Below are 18,387 nucleotides of genomic sequence, written 5' to 3'. Positions count from 1 at the left end.
AAAGTTGTACGTCGATAAGCCAGCAACAATTCAATAGCTAAAGGATGAGATAATTCGGCACATTAACGGCATAGGACCTCAATTATGCCTCAGCGTCATCGAAAATTTAGACCATCGGTATGGAGGTGTGCCGCCGAAGCCGCGGCGGCCATTTGGCCATTATTTTTTCCATACGTCATTGAGCTATACCAATATTATCATAATAAAAAGAAATGACAATAATGTTCTAAAAGAATTCTATTTTATTTAAAATCAACACCGGCCCTTGAAACTTAACCACCCTTTACAACATTCGACAACTGCCTTAAATGCTTTGCCAGATTTATTTATAAAAAATGATGAATACATATTTAAAGTTTAAGCTTTAATTTAATTATTATTTTTTTTTTTTAGTTTTAAAAACATCAGTCTTTAGCTCTTTCCCTTAACATTCAATTATACTTATATACATAGGTATATGTATGTGTGTTTAAAGTCGTAAAAATTTATTCGATGGAAAAATATTGAGTTGACAAATTAGCTTATTCTCGGTCTCAGTTGCGCCTCATACGTTTCAGCAAATTCAGCAAAGTGTTAAAATGCTGTTTTGTGCTGTCAAAATATAAAAGAATTTTTTTATTACTTTTTGTTAAAAATTAATCACCAAAAAACGTTTTTTTTCCTGAATCATCTTCCACCAACGACCAGAAGTAATTTATGAAATTTATTTATAAACTAATGCTTAAAAAATTCAATTGGTATTATTTTTTCTCATTAAAAGTACTTACATCGCACCTACACGCTTCGCCTCTGGCTCCCTATTTGCGCCCAACAATCCACTGCTCTTGTACGCTGCCGCATTTCTGCCTTCCACTTCGTTTTTCGGCGCTTCTTCTATACCATCACGCTGCTGCTGGCCATCAAAGTGCTGATCAGAGGTCTCCAGTTTGTTCTCTTTCAACGCCCTAAGCTCATTCTGCTGCGTTTTATCTGTGGACTCTGTGCTACTGCTGCTGCTATGTGCATCAGCCAGATCAAAAAGCAATTCCTCCCCTCCAACATGGAAAAGTGCATAGGATACTTTTTGTTTTTTTAATCAATTAATTGAAAATTCTTATGCGGCAGATACTATTTAATAGAAATTAAAATTCATTTCCCACTTACGAATTTCCTTCAATATGTCCTCTGCCAGCCCTTCGGTGTCCTCTGGCGGCATTTCAATAAAGAAACTGTCCATTTTCACACGCAAATTCTCATTGCCCTTTTGTCGCTGATCGTAGTGCACATCGTAGTTGTTCTCGTAATCGTTAAGTGGCAGGAGGTCCAGAATTTTCGCATCTGCAGCACTTTTGTGTTCTGCTCGAATAGTTGCCGTATCCACCAGCAACAATCTCGGTACACCAAATAGCGCCAGCAGCGTGAAGACAAAGAGACGATTTGTAAATTTGCACATTCTTCAGCAAGTGATGCCACTCGTGTGTTGGTGTGTGTGTTGATGTGTATAGATGGTTTGTTATACGTGGAAGAAGTGCAGCACTCGCTGGTTGGTAACTGAAGACTGTTCGATGCTCAATGCAAGCGCTCACCTCCAGCTGGCTGGCCGACTCAGGCGCAAATGAAAAGCTTTCTCACAACCGCGCATCTAAGAGGTAATCTGCTGCGCTTAGGAACATGTACTTGCATTTATGCACACATACATATATACGTAGGAATGTAAGTGCATGATGACACATGAATTGCTGTCGTTGTTTGCTTATTGCAAATTTCTGTTACTTTTTTGTTCTTAAGGTAGCCTTTTTACAAAAAAAAAAAAAACAAAACAAAGAAAACATTTCACAAACCGTGAACTTACCATGGCTTATTAATTGGGAGGTTATCGAAACTTATTAGCAAAGCAAAAGTTTCAAATGGCTTCGAGCACTTTAAAAAAAATTGGATTTACTTATGAGAGTATTACAAAAATTAGATAGATATAGGTGAAATGCATATATATTTACTTCTTTTAATCTTTATTTTTTTAATTTTTTTATATTTATAAATTTTTTTTTTTTATTTTTTTTTAATTTTTTTTTTTTATTTTTTACCATTTTTTTGGATATTTTTTTTAATTTCCTGTTTTTTTTTTTTTGAATTTTTGTTTTCTTTTTTTTTAAATTTAGTTTTTTTTTGATATTTTGTTTTAATTTTTTATTTATTTTTTTTAATTTTATTTTATTTTTTTTATTTACTGTTTTTATGTAAGAGGGTCCTTTTCTACTTGGTCTCAGTCACAGTTGAAATACGCGGTGCCGCTATTCGATTCTCAGAGAATTTGACAGCATCCGATGTTGAGCTAACGTAATTGCGTCTTTTGAATTGCCTTTTTGTTTAGAAAGAATTTTTTTCATTCTCTTTCCTTTTCTATAACATTTCTTGCTGACTGATACATTAAAATAACCTACATTTTTGTTTTTGTAAAATCCAGTTTTGAAAATTGCAGTATGGTTTAGAATCTTCTCTATACCAGGTGACCTCTAAGAATCAATAAAGTTTCACTAAGTGCTATATTCATGCCCACGCCTCTTATGACGAGAGAGTTGGAAAGCTGTAGAAAGGTGTATTGCCGATTTTTATTCAAAAATTTTCTTTTTTGTTTTGAATGTCAGCTATTTTAGAAGAAAAAAGTGAGGAAATGATATTAAAGACGGATTTTATAATACCAAAAAAATATATCTAAGGAAATGTCTCCAGAACAAAAATCACTTGCCTTAGTGCACACTTAAATGAGATTCCGAAGGAATTCCAAAGAAATCCCATTTTCTTTTAACAAAATATCTAATTCTTCTTTGATAGCTCTAAAATCGTTTATTCGCGTAAGCTCGTAGGCGTGTGCCGTTCAAGAAGCAATGAACTTTGTTGTGGAAAACAGGTGGAGAGGCAGATCTATATTTGTCTGCAGCGACAGCTAAGCTACGCTCATGGCCTTAGACAGTCCTCCAACCACTTCAAAGGTAGTTGAGTTCTATAAATCCGTGCAGTTTGGATCGGCAGATATAATATACGGATACTAGCATGGGTCCCGGGACACGTGAGGATCACGGGTATCGAGACCTCTGCCTCTTTAGTTGGGATAGGCTCCGAGGCCAAATTTTTTGGCCCGGAGCCCGTTCTGCGACTCCCTTCTGCAGCCATAAAAGCCACCGTTAGCAAATGGATTACTTCAACCTACAAGCGAGCTTGGCAGGCTGAGCAGGGCTGCAGATGGACTAAACTAATGTTACCTGTCATGTCCGACCGACTGTCACAGATCCTCCTAACACTAAGCAGAAGGGACTGTAAGCAGCTGGTTGGACTAATGACGGCCCACTTTATATGGGCTAAGCACATGGAAAAGGTAGGCATCTCAGACAGTGACGGACCACTTTCTGTGCGTTTGCCCGGCCTTCGCTCGAATCAGGCTTGAGGTGTTGGCTTCTTGGCACTACAAGATCTACTCAGATTTCTTCGGAGGTTGAGTAGATTTGAAAAAATTAAAAAAGGAACCCGAGTGCAATATATGGGCTTAGTGTTGTCTGGGTGTTAACTTACTAGTTGTCCCGATAAAAAAAAATTCAGATCGAAAAACTTCGCACAATTTACCTCTCGTTTGCCCAGTTGCGCCACTTATTCACAACAAGCGCGCAGAGCGGGGGTCTTTGCCTTAATTCTTCTATTGTGTGCTCAAGGCACTTTGCCGCGGTCTGCCCATTGGCGGTAAATCGGCGTCTTTCCTACAGAATCATCGTCGAAAATCAAGAATTCGCTATCAACAGCTAAGCTCTTTTTCACAAAGTGTGTCCACTTGGCTGCCGATTACTGGAAATTTAGAATTTATTCCACGCCTGAAAGTGCTTCCTAACTTTAAATTTCATTTGCTAACTGCAGTTTCATTTTTCTTCAAAAGGGTTTTGTGCTGTTTTTTCTTATTGTGTTTTTTTTAGAACAAATCTCTTCCTGGTTACATAACATGTTTGCCAAACGATTGCCAGCGCTGTTATATGATCTTTAAAGCATTCCAACTCGCCTTGTCAGTGTTCTTTGTGTACCCGAAGTGGTTTGGCTGGTTCCTTAACATTGACTTAATCACTTCCTACTTCTTCAGCTGTTGCAGATGCCTCCGCTATCAACCAATGTATGACTTGTTTTGCTGTTGTTGCTTTTGGTATTCGGTGCTGCAGTGCTTGCAGGTAGTTTTTCACGCTGTTCTGGCAGCTTTCAGTTCATTAGTTTTTTCAGGTTGATGGTTAGTCAATGCTGCTGCAGTGTTGCTGGTTTTCATGGGCATTTTTAACGAAGTTGTTGTTTATGAGCGATTAACGTCACTCACAATTATTGTTGTTATCAATGGCATTTTAATTATTCCACTATTAGATATGGCAGCCGTATTTTTTGTTGTTACGTAAATTTTTTTAAGTTTTGTTTTGTAATTTTCATTTTTTTCAGTTTTAGTAGCTTTACAAAATTCTGTTAAAATTATTTTAGACTCTTGACTAATTTCAGAATCATTTTTTCAATTTGTCTGTGGGGCAATATTTAATAACAAAAAACCCCTGATTCATCAACATTTCGCCAATTAAGGCCACTCCAATCTACATTTGTTGGAGTCTGCTCGTGAGTGGGCCGATCGTCCCAAAATTTGAATATCACAAATAATATGAATGCCCACATTATTTCTTACCCGACCGGGAACGGACTGAGAATGATCGCCCCTTACATGTAAGGATTATTTAACATATTCTTAAAATAAAGGAATATTACCAGTATTTATTTTTGTTGTCGGCCGTAGACAAATGGTTTGGTGCGTGACTACCATTCGGAATTCAGTGAGAACATAGGTGGAAGATCAAAATAAAGAAAAAGTGTTTTCTAATACCGGTCGCCCCTCGACAAGCAATGGCAAACCTCCGAGTGTATTTCTGCCATGAATCACTCAAGATGATTTTTCGATGGAATTCCGGATCATTTTCATGCATTTCAACGACCCAATCAGCAAAGATACAACGCTGTTGATGATCGGCCAGCTTGAGTTCTTGTGCTAACTGGACTTTATAAACCTTAAGACCCAAATCTTTATGCAAAATACGGTGTAATGACGTTTGTGGAATGAGCGACGTGCACGGGTTTTATTCTTCACATCACTGACTTATCCGAAAAGCTCGAATTTTTTCACCAATTTCGGTATTACGGTCCGACAAGGTGCTTCACGATGACCCAAAAATGTTCGAGTTTTACGAACCGTCTCTACCAAACTTTCACCTCTTTTATAATGAATTTTAATAATTTCAGTGCCTTGTTTAAGCGATTATCTGTCCATTTTTATTAATGGCGTAGTTTCTACTTGTCAAATATCAAAAAATGGCAGCTTCAAAAGCGACATCTACCGCAATAGCTGGCTATTCAAAATAAAACCTATAATTGGAAAACCCTTTATATATAAATTATAAATGATTTTCTCCTAATCTTTTTTTTCCTTTAATTTCTATCATTGGATCTCAATTCCAAAATATTTGATATTTATAGTCCTTTATAGTCCAACAAAAGTTGCACTCTGCTGAAAGCACTCCCAACAATTCCCGTTAATTTTTCTTGTTTTAGAGATATGCAGGGTAAAAAACATAAACTATTTCCACTTTTTATGAGCTCAAATTAGCAAAATTTTAATGGTAGTGCCGCGGCAAGACCCTTTTAAGTAAATAATTACACTTTCTCTAGGATTCAGCTGGAAATACAATTCTCGAGATGGCACTAAGGTAACTGTTAGGCCCTAGGTTAGGTTATGTTAGGTGAAGTGGCTGTCTTTCAACCCACCTGGCCCAGTTAGAGGCCCGTCATGATATGACAGATTCTACAATAGGCATGAGGTAGCGCGCCTAATCTACTGATATGTCTTCCAATTATACAGTGCCCAGATAGAACACCTACTCGATTCTTGAGTACTCCTACTTAACTTGAGTAGATTATTAAGGCGATACATGTCCCACTCGGGCCCCGTTTGTCTACCAATAACGCAGGTGTTTAACTGCTTTCAGTTGGAATTTTTATTTTTAATAATTTGTAATACTCTTTTACTGTCTTGAACGAGTATTTGGAGCGATTTTAGACCTGCCTGACTATCTGAGTAAATAAAGATTTCTCTAACTGTGACTACGCTTTTATTTAGCACTAAACGCTATTTATCACCAGAACTCCATAGACCATAACATGTCTGAAAATAGCTGCCTTCAGCTGGTTCGGCATATACATACCCTGCATTTTATAACCCTGTGTCCATTGCGTTGGAGGTTTTAGTATTAGATTAGTGTATACCTACGTCCCCCTCCTTTTGATCCGGGTGTGTATGAATGTGCACTTGAGACTCCGCTTTTCTAGACTTCTTGGATTGGAAATTTAACTAGGAATTTACTGCCAAAGCATATTGCTTTAGTCTTTGAGTCAGAAATGACCCAGGAATTCATTCACAAACTCTGAAGAAGCTCGACTCTGTTAAAATAACCTACAAAAGTGCAAGACCCTTAACATCATGGCTGAGTACTTTTCTTTCCGACAGGTATGGGTACCCTGTTGCAGCAACGTACTCAGCACTTCAACAGCTGACGGGCTAGGAAAACCAAGCACTTCAATTCCACTTACGCTAACACGGAAGGGACTAAGCAAGCCGCTCACCATCAGAATCAAACTCAGGTAAACAAAATGAGACTGCGAGGCTCGCGCACGTGATGATAATTACACATAAAGACCTCTACATTTTCAAGCCTAAATAAAACAATAAACAAACGTTTAACCACTGCACTACATATAAAACAATTCAAAGTTTGTCCAGCTGTGTTATTACCTAATTATAGGATTCGATGTGCATAAGTGCTATGCAACCCAACTGGTTCCTGTCACTTAATTATTTAATGAGTCCTACTCACTCATATCTGCCCATACTTGAAAACTGTCTTAACATAAAAGTCATGCAGCCTGCCGTTTATTCACTTCTGAGTTGTCAAGAAAGCGAAAAAGTCATCGAACGCAATGTTGAGGATAAAGGATTTTTTTGGAATTACATCGAGTAAGTTTTTTTCCACAAAATATGTAAAAAGCGGAAATTACACAATTTGAATTTATTTTTTAATTCTAAAAATATTCAGTGCTTTACTTTAGCAAATAGTCTTTATGGCCTTATATAACTTATCACATTCTGTCTTTCAGCGCTCAAAATACTTGGTATCGATATTTTAGGTCCAGTGGATGCGCCTACTTTGAAACGGCCCACCCTCTTCATTATCATCTTTTTCTTTTTTATGTTTTGGCTAACATCTCAGTTGACCAATTTACTATGGCATTTCGTCACATTGAGCGATTCAATTGTATCTGTGGAGACGTCCCTGCACAGTGTCTTGTCTTTTATTAAGATACTGGTTTTCTTTCGCTACGCCCGCCGTCACAAGCAACTGGTAAACGATTTGGAGGGGCTGGCTATGGAGGGTAGGTTCACAGAATACCCATGACTAAGTCCGCTCGTATATCTTAAACTTTCATATCGAAATATTTTAGGTCATACACAGGAGCGTTTCATATGGCATCTGAAGAGTCGTGATGCTTTTCGTGTGACGAAGTATTATCTCTTTGCCAATGCCTCAACTGTGTTTTACTACTGGGTGCGACCACTTTTCGATATGTTGATCAATTCTATAAAAGGTGCACCTTTTCAGCCGCTATTGCCGTATGAGGGCACGTGAGTGTGTTTGCAGCCAGCAATGAATCATTTAACAACATTTTCTCTACCTTCCTACACAGCTTCCCATACGATCCAACCAAACTCGTCTACTACATTTCAACGTACATTATAACTATTATTGGCGTGCTATTCATCACAGTGCCAGCCATTACCATGGATAACCTTTACTTTTGGTACATCCAAGCCATAACTGCGCACTATCGTATTCTTCACTTGAAAGTATTGGCTATGGCTACCACTGCGGCAAACGGCGACAATTCTTTTAAGGAGTTTCACCATAGACTGGCCTTACTTTCGCAGTATCACCGCTCAATTACTGCCTTCATTCTGGAGTGCAATACGATTCTCGGTCCAATGCTCTTCGCAAACATGGGAATAGACTGTTTTCTAACATGCGTATTGATATATTCCTTCGGTAGCTTACCCAATCTCCAATATGTGCCCATTTACAGTTTGCTTGCAGTGGCAAATGGCTTTCAGATTTTCATGTATTGCTATGGTGGCGCCAAATTGCAAAGTGAGGTGAGTTTTTTTTTATAAAAAAAAATAATATTTATCTACTTTCAAGCCAAATTTTACAGGGCAATGATTTTTGTGATTTCTTGTATTTGACACTGCCTTGGGACGCCATGTCTCCGCGCATGAGACGCCTCCTCATTTTGCCTTTAATGCGCGCACAACGGATGAACAAATTAACCGCTTATTTTTTCACACTGGATTACGGCTTGTTTGTATGGGTAAGTGCATAAATATAAATATACCCATACATATACATATATTTACATACATTCAGATATATTTACACATGTTTACATACATAGAATGCATTGATCTTCATACAAAAAAAATTGATGTTATTTTCCAATCGACATTATAAAGTGATTTACATTTTAAGACTTCCACCAAAATATTTCGGAAAAACATATAGATACGTGGACTGAACCGATTTGAAACTATCTCTATAAACCGATTTTTTACAAATAAAATTAATTTTTAAAAATATTTTTTTTTCAAGAAATGCGCCTCAGGAGATAGCAGATTTTATGAATACAGAGTTTGCACAGTTTTTATAAAAATTTTGGCAACGAGATTTTATGCTTAACAGGTTTAAATACTTTTTTTGTAAATTGTGTAAACGGAATCAAAAGAAGAAGATTTTTGAATTTGTATTCTATTTTTTATTTTTTATTTTATTTATTTATTTTTTTTTTTTTTTTGTAAGAATAAATTTGAATAGCCCAAGTAAATCTTTGCCGATTTAGACATCTGAGATATCATTGGAAAGGTATTTTCTCACCCTATTCTAATATTTTTATACCTGATTGAATTTCCGAATTTTTGTATTGCAGATATCAACGCACCGCCGTTAATTTGATTGTCTTGATAAAATTCTGAAAGCTTTTTATGCAAACCTTGTGAACCCTGTTTAAACACTTATATTATCTGAGCTGATTTTCAGTGAAAAATTTTTTTAAAAACTAATTTTATTAAAAAACAAAAATATTTGGATATATTTTAAACTCGGTATAGCTCGAAAATAATTTAGCGGAAGTCTTAGAAAATATTAAGTTTTTTGTCTCCACAATTTTTTTATAAGGCATGTACATACCTATTTCTGGAGTTCACCAATTTAATTTAATTATTTGGTACTGTACAAATAATTTTTCTTTTAGGTATTACGCACGGCTTTCTCATTTGCAACTGTCCTATTTACTGTTACTGGATCCACAACTCCGATTTAAGCGAAAACGTAAATATTTGTATGATTTATTTATAGATTACTTGCATAATTTATGTGAAAGGGATATATGATTACAGTACAGAATTACAAATTAAAATAGATGTTTTAAAAATGTAAATTGTAAAATGTGAAAAAAATATATACCGGTTTAAATCCGATTTTTTAACAAAATACTCCTACACACTTACAGTATCTTTTGACAGAGACATCAGATCGCTTAATGACATACCGCGTTGGAGGCGTCAGTCCAAGCAAATTTTTACCATGGAACAGTAAACGCCACGCGATCGCTCCCAAATTGTGGAAATTTACATTCAACAAAAGAAGTCAATTGGGAAAACTCAACGTGCGTATAAAAAATTAAATAATGTGAAAAGTGCGCCATCTAGGAACACCATTAAACGTTTGTACGAAAGGTTTTCGACTGGTGATACTCTTTCCAATCCAAAGAGGCCAACTCAAAATCGGCCAAGGCGATCGGATGAGAATATTGCTCTTGTACGGGGCATTGTTGAGACATCGCCAAGGACATCCCAAAATCGCCGTTCTCAGCAGTTGGGCATTACTCGGACCACTTTACAACGAATAATTAATTACAGATTGTTGCCTGCGGACAAGCCTCGTCGATTGGAATGGACCCAAAGAGTCATCGAAATCCGTCGAATATGGGCAACCCAGTTCTGTATTGTGCATTGGTTAGATCAAGACTGAAGTATGAGGAGTTTATTTAGAGGCCGTACACTAAAATCTTATCGAACCACTTTGAGCGAATTAAAAAAAATTTCTAAAATTTGCTCTCCGCTCACTAAATTTTTTACTACAACTGCCGTCTTACTATTCTCGAAAAAGTTAATGATGTGGCCGATACCAAACCGTTATTCGGCTCCCAACGAATTTGACAGAATCGACCGTTGGGGTGACGGTTTGTTTACGAAAAAACTAAGAATGGTGATTTACGAAAAAAATTAACACAATGACACTTCGTTGCCGTCTGAACAAGTACTGATTCGACGAGTACTGGTTGATAGATTACCAGATTGGCTATTTATATAATATACATATATATATATATTATATTTATATATATAATAGGCGCGTACACCCTTTTTGGGTGTTTGGCCGAGCTCCTCCTCCTTTGTGGTGTGCTTCTAGATGTTATTCCACAAAATGGAGGGACCTACAGTTTCAAGCCGACTCCGACATAGAAAGAAATATGCAATCCACATCAGGAGATTTAAAATCGAGAAAATGAGCATTCCGCCCATGCAACTTTGAAATTCATTTTTAAAATTCTCAAAACTCACTAGTAAAATATGCAGATTTCAGATTGATGCTACTTTTATTACAGCTACTGTTGAAATACTATATTACAAGAAACAACTACAATGCGTTGCTACAATTTTGTTAAGCGCGAAAGTGCAACACTAAAACTTTTACTAAAATTTTCGAAGCAAATTGAATAATAATTTTTGTGCATTCCATTACAGAGTTTGTTGATCCACGCTCCGTAGAAGTGTTACATATGACCCGGCGGTGCGCCAAACCTTAAAAAGAATCTTTAAAAATTGTCTACAATGATTCAAAGCACTTCAAGGTCTAGTTCATACCCATAAAAATAAAGCCAAATCAACGTCAAAAAATATGCCTGTTAATTTGCAGGACTTCTGGGCGCGCATCATTGAGATTAGCAGCACTGTGCGCAGTTCCTTCGGCCAAGCGTGCGAATTTATGGTTTGATCAACAGATTTAGACACTTTTCCGCTCTGTGGAAAAATAAATTGCATATACTAGTTTTTTGAATAGCAGCTATTTTCTAATTTATTATTAATTAACCCTTATCCTACACTCATAAAAAACTCATGTGGCGATAGGTGATTTATCTATGAGAGAAAATATTTTGATCTTAATTCAAGTATGATCGCATTTTTTATATAAAAAATTTTAAATTAATTTATAAAAACACAAAATATAGAGTTCTAAAGTTTGTTTTAAATGATTAATGCATCTCGGATCAATATCCCAGGATCAAATTTTAAATGAATTTTTCTCAGCTAACTCAAATGAAGCAACATCTACAAGAACGCTGACATCTACCGATGAGCGCGCTAGCATTCTTGCTCATAGGGAATCAGGAGTCTCAGTTCGCAGAATAGCGCTAAAAGTAAATCGAAATAAAATTGCCATCCACAACTTTTTCAAAAATGTTAATGGACATGGAAAAATTAAAAGAACTAGGCTTTGAGGCTAGGATTAACGGCAGGTGTAAGAGGGAGATAAGGCGGTTGGCTGTCGATAAAAACATCAGTCCTAACAAAATTAGATGTGAACTTTCTCTCAACGTTATAAAGAGAAGAACGCAGTAATTTATGAGTGAAGATTCGAATTTAAAAAATGAAAATAGACTGGCTACACCGAAGCTAACATCACGCCAAAGCAGCAGCTAGGCTCGAATTCGCCGATAATCATAAGTACTGGGATGATGAATGGCAATCCATAATTTTTGGCGATAAAACCAAAATTTAATCCCGACGAACCTTAATGAGTTATACATAAGTATGCTGGTGAAGATTAGGTTAGGTTACAGCGGTTGTCCACTATAGGACTTACTCAGGCTCATAGACCATTGTGATGCCGCATGGGGAATCTGTCTTATCTCTCCTAAAACCAGTAATTTAAAAAAAAATGTAGAATATCCCTAATTTCCACAGTTCTGAGACCTTCCAATTCATTAAACAGCTGCCTACCTAAAATGGTAAATCTACTACCCAGACGTACCGAGCAGGCCAATGGCACAGGAGGTGTGAGAACGTCTCTTCCTCCCCTAGACAGCTTCTGCAGAAGTCATGTGATTGCACACCCATCCTCTGGGCGTTTCTGTTTTTTAGGCAGTTAAAACCTGTCTTAGTTTTTTGTTTGGTAAATTTTTCCTCCATGCGAAAAAAGTTATTAAATAATTATTTATTGTTTATTTTCACCGTTTTCTAAATCACCAAGGACTTTAGAAGATATGAAGATTGGAAGATATTTGAAACACAACTTTTATTTCAATGATGTTTTTTTTCTTCAAATGAAATTTGCATAAATAAATTTTTGTTTAAGAATTAATAAAAAAATACATGTTATTTTTTTCCTCACCATAGAAAAAAAATAATTGGCACGTACACTTCAGTTACGAGTTTGGCCGAGCGCCTCCTCCTATTTGTGGCGTGCGTCTTTATGTTGCTCTACAAATAGGGGGACCTACAGTTTCAAGCCGACTTCGAAGGGCAAATAGTTTTTTTTTATGCGGAGCTTTTTCATGGTAGAAAGTTCTCTTAGGCTTACCATGGCCTGTCGAGGGGCCACCGCTATTAGAAAAAACGTTTGCTATTATTTTGCTATTTCACGGAGATTCAAGCCTACGCACTCCCGAAAAGTAGTCGCGCACCAGATTATAAAAAAATTATAAAAGTTTATAAAAAAATACTTTTTTACATATTAAATTTTAGTGAATAAGTCTTAGGGACTATCCAGAGTCAGTAATAAATTTATCGTAATAAAATATAATAAAAAATAGTTAAATTATAGAGGTTAAACAAAGTACTTCACTCACTTCATTCTGCAAATGTTGGCCACCGTAGCAATAAATCATCAATTGTATGCCCACCGAATTCATGAATAGGAATAGAAATGGAAAATCCACCATAGCTACAACACCGCTACCAATCTGATAAGCCAAAAAACAAATTTGCAATGCATTTAGCGTACATTGTATGAAAACAATCGGACGATATATGAAATCGAGTTGTTCCGCCATTTCAATAACTCGCTGATGATATTCAATGCAGTAGTAGAGCGTTGCACGCCGTTCCTTCAAATCGGCTACTCTCTCTGCTGATTCCAACTTAGATTGGAGTATTTTAAAGTTTCCCGTTATGTTGTGTAAGTACCAAGAGAAGAGGCTATCCACGGATACCGAGCCGTATATGACGCCATATATGGCAATCGCTGACCACAGCCAGATGAGAAAGTAGTTCAGTGGGCGCGCATACTCTATGGGGTAGCTGAAGAAAATGTGGTAGGTGGTATTCTCAGATGCCGAAATTGTTTTTTGTTTTTTTAATAATTTATTTAAGTCTACTTACGCGCCCTTTAATACCAAAATGTAACTGAAATGGCCAACCCGAAAGTACTGTATGAAGCTGACTAAAACGGGTGCTGTCAGCGCCAATATGCCAGTGTTCAATACCGAGTAATAGTAAACAGAGTTCATAATACGCTCGCGATTGTTTTCCTGTATTAAATGGCTGAGCTCCTCCTTGGTGGCTTTACAAAGGTCGAGTTTCAGAGAAAGTAATTTTATTCAAAAATGACACAAAAGATCTCGAACGCCCACCTTGCTCCGATAGCCGATAAATACTTTCCACTAGTTGCGCCATTTCCTTGCGCCTATAAATGACACGCCAAATCTTCCAGAGTGTTATGGAGGCCTGCATGAAGGGTGCCATTGCATTAGTCACTTCCACGATTTCCTGCAAATGTTGCCTGCTATAAACTACCATTGGTATCAGGACCGAAGTCAATGTGAAAACAACTAAGAACAAGAAATATGGTTGCGTGACACGACCATTTTTTGCTGTTAGGTCTATTCCCAGACGTTGGAAAGTGAATTTTTGGATATAAAAATAACTTCGAATGCCCAAATCTTTTTGAAACATTGTGCGACGAACTGTGTTGCAACTTTCTGATACGCAAGATTTGACAAAAATGTTCGCAGAATTTTACGGTTGAATAAAACTGCAACAATGCATTTTATTATGAAGTGAATGCGCTACAATGCGCATGAAAGTCTTATCTAGCCGATAGAAACTTTTCTATTTATTGAGATTGGAATTAAGTCCCAGCTTAAAGCTCACCAATTAAGGTTATGGTTACTCGGTGAATGCATACCTACACAGGTCTTATACAATCCATTTTCCATTCAGAGAGGACGGGGAAAATGGTATAATAAATAATGAAAACGGCTTCAGTACATATACTGAAGGTTCAAAACTCAATGATCAAGTGGGAGGTGGTGTACACAGCGAAGCTATCCTTTCACTTGCCTTCCAAGCCAAAATCTTGCCAATCACAGAACGTCTTTTAGCGCTAAATAGAAGCGTAATCATAGTTAGAGAAATCTTCATTTACTTCGATAGTCAAGCAACTCTGAAATCCCTCCAATCATGTAAACACTCGTCTAAGACAGTTTTCTATTAATCAAATCTGGAGGCCTCGCTCCAATTAGTCAGGACAAGTTAAACACCTGCGCTAACAGTAGACAAACTTGGCTCGAGTGGAACATGGGTCATTCTAAGAGCCTATTTAAATAAAGTAGGAAGAATTTAATAATCGCAGTAGGTGACGTATCTGGGCACTGGGAAACACGCCAGTAGAATAGGGGCAGCATCCAATGACTATTGCAGACGCTGTCAGAGGAAAGAAGAGGAAGAGACAATCGAACACCTTCTTTGCGGGTACATGACTCTGTGTAAAAGACGGTTGAGAGTGCTCGGTCTCGCTTTTCTGGACAACATTGCGGATGTTGCGAATCTGAAACTAGCTATTATAGTCCACTTTTTAAAGGTTACTTAGAAGAGGCCAGAGAAGGTTAGTTCCGGTGGTATCACAAGGCCTCTAACTAGCCTAGGTGCGTCGAAGGGCAGCCACTTCACTTAACCTGGTTAAAGATTATAATAACTTAAGGTTATCATAGGTTAATGGCAGCTATCCTTGAAATAGTTGAGACTTTCTAGTACTACTAGGAGAGAATGATTTTAGATTTGCAATTCGCATCCCGGTTAGCATAAGCAATTCGCTTAACTGGCATAGGTTCTTACTCAACAATAAGGACCTTACAATATGACTTGAAGCCTTAAAGTTCTAGACGCACAGACAGGTAATCGAAGAAATCAAAATACGATTTTCCTCTAAAATAAAACACTGCCGCCAAAGTGTACCGAGAATGCCGAGCTAATTCACCTGTGATCACTTTTATTGCCATCAGCCTATAAGAATCTATTTTATCTACATACTACTGGCTTGAAGTGGCTTGAAGTGGCCACCTCTGTCTACAGTAATACGAGTATAGAAACCTTTATGTGACGTTAATGAAAAGTACCTGAAAAATTTCCCCTTCGGCAGCTCTTTGCCGATTAATTACTTTAAGCTAGAGGCCCATCCTTTGCTTCACTACAAGCCAAAGCGAACGAATCATTATTTATCATTGATTTAATATTAGAATTCAGCCTACACTTTCTAGGCTGAAATCCAGCTTACTTAAGTTTTAGTTCTAATTACTCCAAATTTAAACTTAATTTATCGTAAGAATCAATTCATTCATCGTAAATTTTTCTTAATTATTTTTAATTGTGTAATTGTTTCCCGGCTGTTTTACAGTGTGGCATTGACTTTGAGGAAAAGAACCAATTCGATACATGCTTTTCAGATGCGTTCCATCGGAGAATTATAAAAACGAACAATAAATGGTAATCCTCTTTCTCTCACCACTCTCACGGCTGTAATGGGGTTGTCACAGTGGGTCCTTTGCATCCTTATTCTATCATTCAAGGCGAATCTCTTAACGGTGGTGTCAGTAAATCACCTGATTTGTTTTTTTTTTCTTTCTTTTTTCTGTCGCCGCGTTCATGTGGCTGTCAGCACAGAATGAAACAAGGCGAATTCATTCTTTGTTTTCTACTTTGCCGTGACAATCAAACACACAAAGTGTTATTGTTAGTCTATTGGCACCACCTTTAACGAATGCGCCTTGCTATCATTTTTGATATTACAGCAAATTTTCGGGGTTGGATATTTCAATTCCTCGTATCGCTTCAAATGTTTTTTCACTTCTTTTCACGGATGTTTTTTTTTTTCAATATCCCTCAGGTGGTCGGTATTTGTCTGAAATAATTAATATTAATCCATTTTTTTTACAAATGACATTATTTTTAAGAAATCTGCGCCATTAAACGTTTTTTTTTTTTTTTGGTGATTATTCTAACAACTTTCAAAGTAGCCTCTTCGACATCCAAGCTTTCAAAGTAACAACAGATAAGTAGATTTCAAGGGAACACATAAGGTTGCGCATATCGCCACTCGGCTATCAGTGAATTTTAGTTCAATTTTTTTTTGAATTGATTTGCTTAAAAAACGCCTTTCCTCTCTATTCTCTCTTTTATTATATTTGCTTATATTATCAGAAATCAGTACCAGAACTCAAAATATTCCTTCCAACTTTAATGCGTAACCACTTATTCTTCGGGTTTTCAACTTAGTTATTTAAAAGCAATAGTGCAAACTCCGAGTCTTCTCAGTTGATTGTGCTTTTACTTTGCTTTTAGTAAACTGGAATTAATAAGTAATAAATAATACATAATAAATAATAAATAGTAATAATAAATAAGTAATAAATAATAAACAATATATAATAAATAATAAATAATACATAATAAATAATAAATAATAAATAATAAATAATAAATAATAAATAATAAATAATAAATAATAAATAATAAATAATACATAATAAATAATAAATAATAAATAATAAATAATACATAATAAATAATAAAATAAATCCAAAAATTATACATACAACGAAGAAATTACTCCAAATTTACTCACACTTTCCTCTTCCACGAACATTTGTAGCACTCAAAATAGTTCGCATTGCTGACATTAACACTTTTACAAATAAATGTTTTGGTACGTGTGTGTGTGTTTCCCATAATTTATCTGACACTCTACTTTTCAAAAGCTTCCTTTCAAACTTATTTTCCCATACTTTGATTGACTCACTAAATTTGAGGCGGTGTCGACGTTTAACTGTCGACGATTTGTTGGGTCTACAAATATAAATTAAATATTACTTCATATCCATTTGGAGAACGACATTCAAATACATAAAACAAATAGCAGGACTACTCGACGAAACACATACAAAGGTAGCAAATGTGGTAGGAGCTAATTATATGGATTACCCGGCAGTAAAAAGTCAAAGTACTAAAAAGACATTCTAGCTCATGAACTGGTATTCGATGGAAGAAGTCAAACTAGTGCGAGAGTGACTTCAATCGTATCAGTTACAAAACAACCAACTGGAGCTCTATCTGAAACTAATATTATACTATTGTATGCAATGCTTTTACTGGCTTCATGATTTTAAATAGCAATATTTAATAATTCCCTTGAAAACTGCTTTGATTTAGTTTCGGAATAAAACAAATCTGAAAAATTTAATATTTAGAGAAAAAACCATATTAAGTCGCACAACAAATTTAGGATAAGAAATTTATTTTTGTTATATTTTTAATTATAATAAAATATTTTTCATGTACCGCATTTTGTTAACTTTTTCAATTCATCCAAAACCGGTGATTCTCATCTTAAATTGGACTAGAATTTTTTGTCTATTATTAACTACGTAGTCTTTTAACAGGTGTAAGACAGACGGAGAGCCCGATCAGTTCGTTAAATGATGTGATGCTGATGCATAAGTTGTTCTTGTAGCAGCAGACACATTCCCATGAATGTCTGAGGGATACTGCTGTAGTGACAGACCTTGGCTAGGTATACATAAGCATCGTTCCGGTATCGTAGACCCGACTCTTAGGGGAATGTTCGTTTTGAGGCATTGTTCATTACCGCATGCTGCTTTCGCTCAAAAAAACCACTACTGAAATATTCCAGGGCATATATTTGTGAAGCTTTTTAACTCTCCACCACCTAAAAACTTAAGATAGTTTTAGATTTTTCAAAATAATTATCAAAATTACCTAAACAGGTAAAAAATATTATCAAAATTACCTACACAAGTAAAAAATATTGGGTTAGGTTAAGTTAGGATAAATGGCTGCACAAGAGAGGGCCCACATGGAGAAAGAATCAAATTCGACCTTTGTGATGT

At 36.2% G+C, this 18,387-nt stretch overlaps 3 protein-coding genes across 3 annotated transcripts; 1 reads left to right on the top strand and 2 right to left on the bottom strand.

Moving 5' to 3' along the window:
- Positions 1-446: 446 nt before the first annotated feature.
- LOC128865044 (uncharacterized) lies at positions 447-1,570 on the bottom strand. Its single transcript, XM_054104939.1, has 3 exons — positions 1,144-1,570; positions 768-1,059; positions 447-591 (listed from the first exon to the last, which is right to left on the bottom strand). Exons 1-3 carry the CDS (start codon positions 1,430-1,432, stop codon positions 534-536), a joined length of 639 nt encoding a protein of 212 aa, XP_053960914.1. The 5' UTR covers positions 1,433-1,570; the 3' UTR covers positions 447-533.
- Positions 1,571-7,014: 5,444 nt separating this feature from the next.
- LOC128863394 (odorant receptor 9a-like) lies at positions 7,015-9,462 on the top strand. The gene is made up of 5 exons (XM_054102526.1): positions 7,015-7,051; positions 7,192-7,467; positions 7,537-7,717; positions 7,780-8,242; positions 9,394-9,462. The coding sequence occupies exons 1-5, from the start codon at positions 7,015-7,017 to the stop codon at positions 9,460-9,462; spliced, it is 1,026 nt and encodes a 341-aa protein (XP_053958501.1).
- A 1,370-nt stretch (positions 9,463-10,832) lies between these two features.
- Positions 10,833-14,179, bottom strand: LOC128864907 (odorant receptor 45a-like). The gene is made up of 5 exons (XM_054104668.1): positions 13,837-14,179; positions 13,586-13,766; positions 13,054-13,504; positions 11,069-11,224; positions 10,833-11,005 (listed from the first exon to the last, which is right to left on the bottom strand). The coding sequence occupies exons 1-5, from the start codon at positions 14,156-14,158 to the stop codon at positions 10,943-10,945; spliced, it is 1,173 nt and encodes a 390-aa protein (XP_053960643.1). The 5' UTR covers positions 14,159-14,179; the 3' UTR covers positions 10,833-10,942.
- Between the last annotated feature and the right edge of the window lie 4,208 nt (positions 14,180-18,387).

This window comes from Anastrepha ludens, chromosome 5, assembly GCF_028408465.1.
Source record: "Anastrepha ludens isolate Willacy chromosome 5, idAnaLude1.1, whole genome shotgun sequence".
Lineage (NCBI taxonomy): Eukaryota > Metazoa > Arthropoda > Insecta > Diptera > Tephritidae > Anastrepha > Anastrepha ludens.
This window is presented reverse-complemented; position numbering and strand designations above follow the sequence as displayed.

What these genes read in the sequence shown, in the direction of transcription:
- LOC128865044 (XM_054104939.1), bottom strand. Translation starts at nt 1,432, where the DNA reads ATGTGCAAATTTACAAATCGTCTCTTTGTCTTCACGCTGCTGGCGCTA. An exon ending in GGACATATTGAAGGAAATTC is followed by an intron (nt 1,060 to 1,143) that starts GTAAGTGGGAAA and finishes AAAAACAAAAAG; the next exon opens with TATCCTATGCACTTTTCCAT. An exon ending in GCGAAGCGTGTAGGTGCGAT is followed by an intron (nt 592 to 767) that starts GTAAGTACTTTT and finishes ATATTTTGACAG; the next exon opens with CACAAAACAGCATTTTAACA.
- LOC128863394 (XM_054102526.1), top strand. Translation starts at nt 7,015, where the DNA reads ATGTTGAGGATAAAGGATTTTTTTGGAATTACATCGA. An exon ending in CTATTGCCGTATGAGGGCAC is followed by an intron (nt 7,718 to 7,779) that starts GTGAGTGTGTTT and finishes CTTCCTACACAG; the next exon opens with CTTCCCATACGATCCAACCA. An exon ending in GCGCCAAATTGCAAAGTGAG is followed by an intron (nt 8,243 to 9,393) that starts GTGAGTTTTTTT and finishes TTTTTCTTTTAG; the next exon opens with GTATTACGCACGGCTTTCTC.
- LOC128864907 (XM_054104668.1), bottom strand. Translation starts at nt 14,158, where the DNA reads ATGTTTCAAAAAGATTTGGGCATTCGAAGTTATTTTTATATCCAAAAA. An exon ending in ATTTTGGTATTAAAGGGCGC is followed by an intron (nt 13,505 to 13,585) that starts GTAAGTAGACTT and finishes CATTTTCTTCAG; the next exon opens with CTACCCCATAGAGTATGCGC. An exon ending in ATTTGGCTTTATTTTTATGG is followed by an intron (nt 11,006 to 11,068) that starts GTATGAACTAGA and finishes ATTCTTTTTAAG; the next exon opens with GTTTGGCGCACCGCCGGGTC.